This window comes from Monodelphis domestica, chromosome 2 (assembly GCF_027887165.1).
Source record: "Monodelphis domestica isolate mMonDom1 chromosome 2, mMonDom1.pri, whole genome shotgun sequence".
Classification (NCBI taxonomy): domain Eukaryota; kingdom Metazoa; phylum Chordata; class Mammalia; order Didelphimorphia; family Didelphidae; genus Monodelphis; species Monodelphis domestica.
The window spans coordinates 196,324,581-196,326,804 of NC_077228.1; the positions used below are offsets into that span (position 1 = coordinate 196,324,581).

Genomic DNA, 2,224 nt, shown 5'->3' on the forward strand with positions numbered 1-2,224 from the left:
ACGACTCCAGGAGTTAGAGCTATTCACTAACACATACCAGCTGTGTGACCATTGTTAAATCATTCACTTCTGAGCTCTCCCAGACAACTCTCTTAAAACTGTAAGTCATAGACAACTTGCCAATCTGAGTCCACAGAAAGGATCCCAAACTCTTAGTCAACTACAACAATGTGAGCCACCACTGGGGGCCAAGAGGAGGGGAAGGAGAAAAGAAAAGCCTATCATTCCAACCTGAATATAGTGATCCAGTCAGCCCATCAAGGGCTATTCTTCACCTATGCAAAAAAGTGTTGAAATTGGCCTTTTAATGACAGGACTCAATGGATGGAAAAACCTCAAACTTATTCTGCAGAGCAAAGAACAGATTTAATTAGACTTAATTAAGTCAAAATGATTTTTAAAAATACTGTTTATACCTTTCATAATAACTTGGTATTAGCCAATCAGAGATTCACCATGTAGTTGGCAACAAGGAAAAAATGCTAAATATTTGATAAATGCAGCTGGTGGAGGTATAAAAAGGGCTGATGGGACAGAGGACAGTCACATTTCAAAAACTTCTCTTTACTAGAAGACAAGAAACTGACCTCCAGCCACCATGTCCTGCTGTAACACCTGCTCCACCAGCTTCTGTGGTTTCCCCAGCTGCTCTACTGGAGGGAACTGTGGATCTAGCTGCTGCCAGGAGAGCTGTGGAACTGGCTGCTGCCAACAGGGAGGTTGTGGGTTTGGCTATGGAACTGGTTATGGATTTGGCTCTGGGTTCGGCTCTGGAAGCTGCTGTGGGCCCAACTGTGAGACCACCTGCAGGACCAGGTGTTACCAACCTGAGTGCTGTGGAGTGAGCTGCCGCACCAGGTGGTGCCGCCCAGACTGCAGGGTGGAGGGTACTTGCCTGCCACCCTGCTGCGTGGTCAGTTGTATCCCTCCATCTTGCTGCCAGCTCCACCATGCCCAGGCCTCTTGCTGCCGCCCATCCTACTGTGGCCAGTCTTGCTGCCGTCCAGCCTGCTGCTGTTATTGCTGCCAGCCTACCTGCTAAGGACCAGGATCTATAGTTTACAAAGAAGAAATTGATTATGAGTTGAATGAACTATCTATAGTCTCACACTGGATTATGAAGAAAGTGTTTCCTGCAAAGCAGTGAATGATGTGCCTTGGTCTTCCTGTTTTGAAGATATATTTTTAAAAATTCAGATGCCCTCAAACTAGGACTTCCATTGTCTTATACAGTTCGTAAACTGAGAATGCATTTCTCCACAACACCTTGATCTTCAGGAAGCACTAAAACATGGCACAAAATGTTGTCTAGCTGCTCTTTATTTGAACCATTCTTTCTATTGCCTTAATTTTTCTCCTATTTTATTTATTCTTGAGTATCCTCTGTTAGTTTCAAATAAATTCAGTCAGCCTGCAAAGAAAGCATGAATGTGGTCTTTGTTTTATCTTTTTAAATCTAATGTCTATTTGGAGTTCATGTTGCTGGGTGCCACAGTGGATAGAGAACAGAATTTGGAGTCAGAAATTCTGAGTTTGAATCCTACCTTAGACAGTTATTAGCTATATCACTGAGCAAATCACTTAACTTGTGCCTGAGTTTCTTCACCTGTAAAATGAAGGGTTAGACTTGATGGTCTCTAGGCAGCCAGGTGGAGCAATGATTAGCGCCAGACCTGGAGCCAGAAAGATTGCCTCAAATCTTTCCTCAAATACTTATTGCTTGTGAGACCTGAGCAAGCCATTTAATAGCCTTCTGCCTCAGTTTCCTCAAATGTAAAATGGGGGTAATAATAGCTCCTATCTTTCATGGTGGTTGTAACATTGCCACCAATCTAGTGTAGGCTTTCATCACCTCAAGCTTTGATTATTGCAATAGCTTTTTTGGGAAGGGAGTGGGGGAGAGGGGGCAGAGGCATCAAGTCTCTCTCCATTCTTATTCATGCTCCAAATTCAGCCACTGAAGTTATTTTCCTATAATAGAAACCCAGTCATCTCACTCTCTTACTAAATAAACCCCAGTGGCTTCCTATTGCCTCCAGGAGCAAATATAAAATGCTCTGTATGGCATTCAAAGCCTTTCATGAACTAGTTCCCTCCAGCTTTTCCATTCTTTTTACCCCTTACTAACTGGCATATACTGTGTGATCCAGGGTCACTAGCCTCATGGCTGTTCCACAGTTAAAACACTCCACCTCTTTGCTCTGAGCTTTTTCTCTCTGACTCC

The 2,224-nt window shown here is 43.5% G+C and overlaps 1 protein-coding gene across 1 annotated transcript; it reads left to right on the forward strand.

The window, feature by feature from the left end:
* The first annotated feature begins 563 nt into the window (after window positions 1-563).
* Window positions 564-1,418, forward strand: LOC100014857 (keratin-associated protein 9-3-like). Its single transcript, XM_007482244.3, has one exon. It carries the CDS (start codon window positions 599-601, stop codon window positions 1,040-1,042), a length of 444 nt encoding a protein of 147 aa, XP_007482306.1. The 5' UTR covers window positions 564-598; the 3' UTR covers window positions 1,043-1,418.
* Window positions 1,419-2,224: the final 806 nt, after the last annotated feature.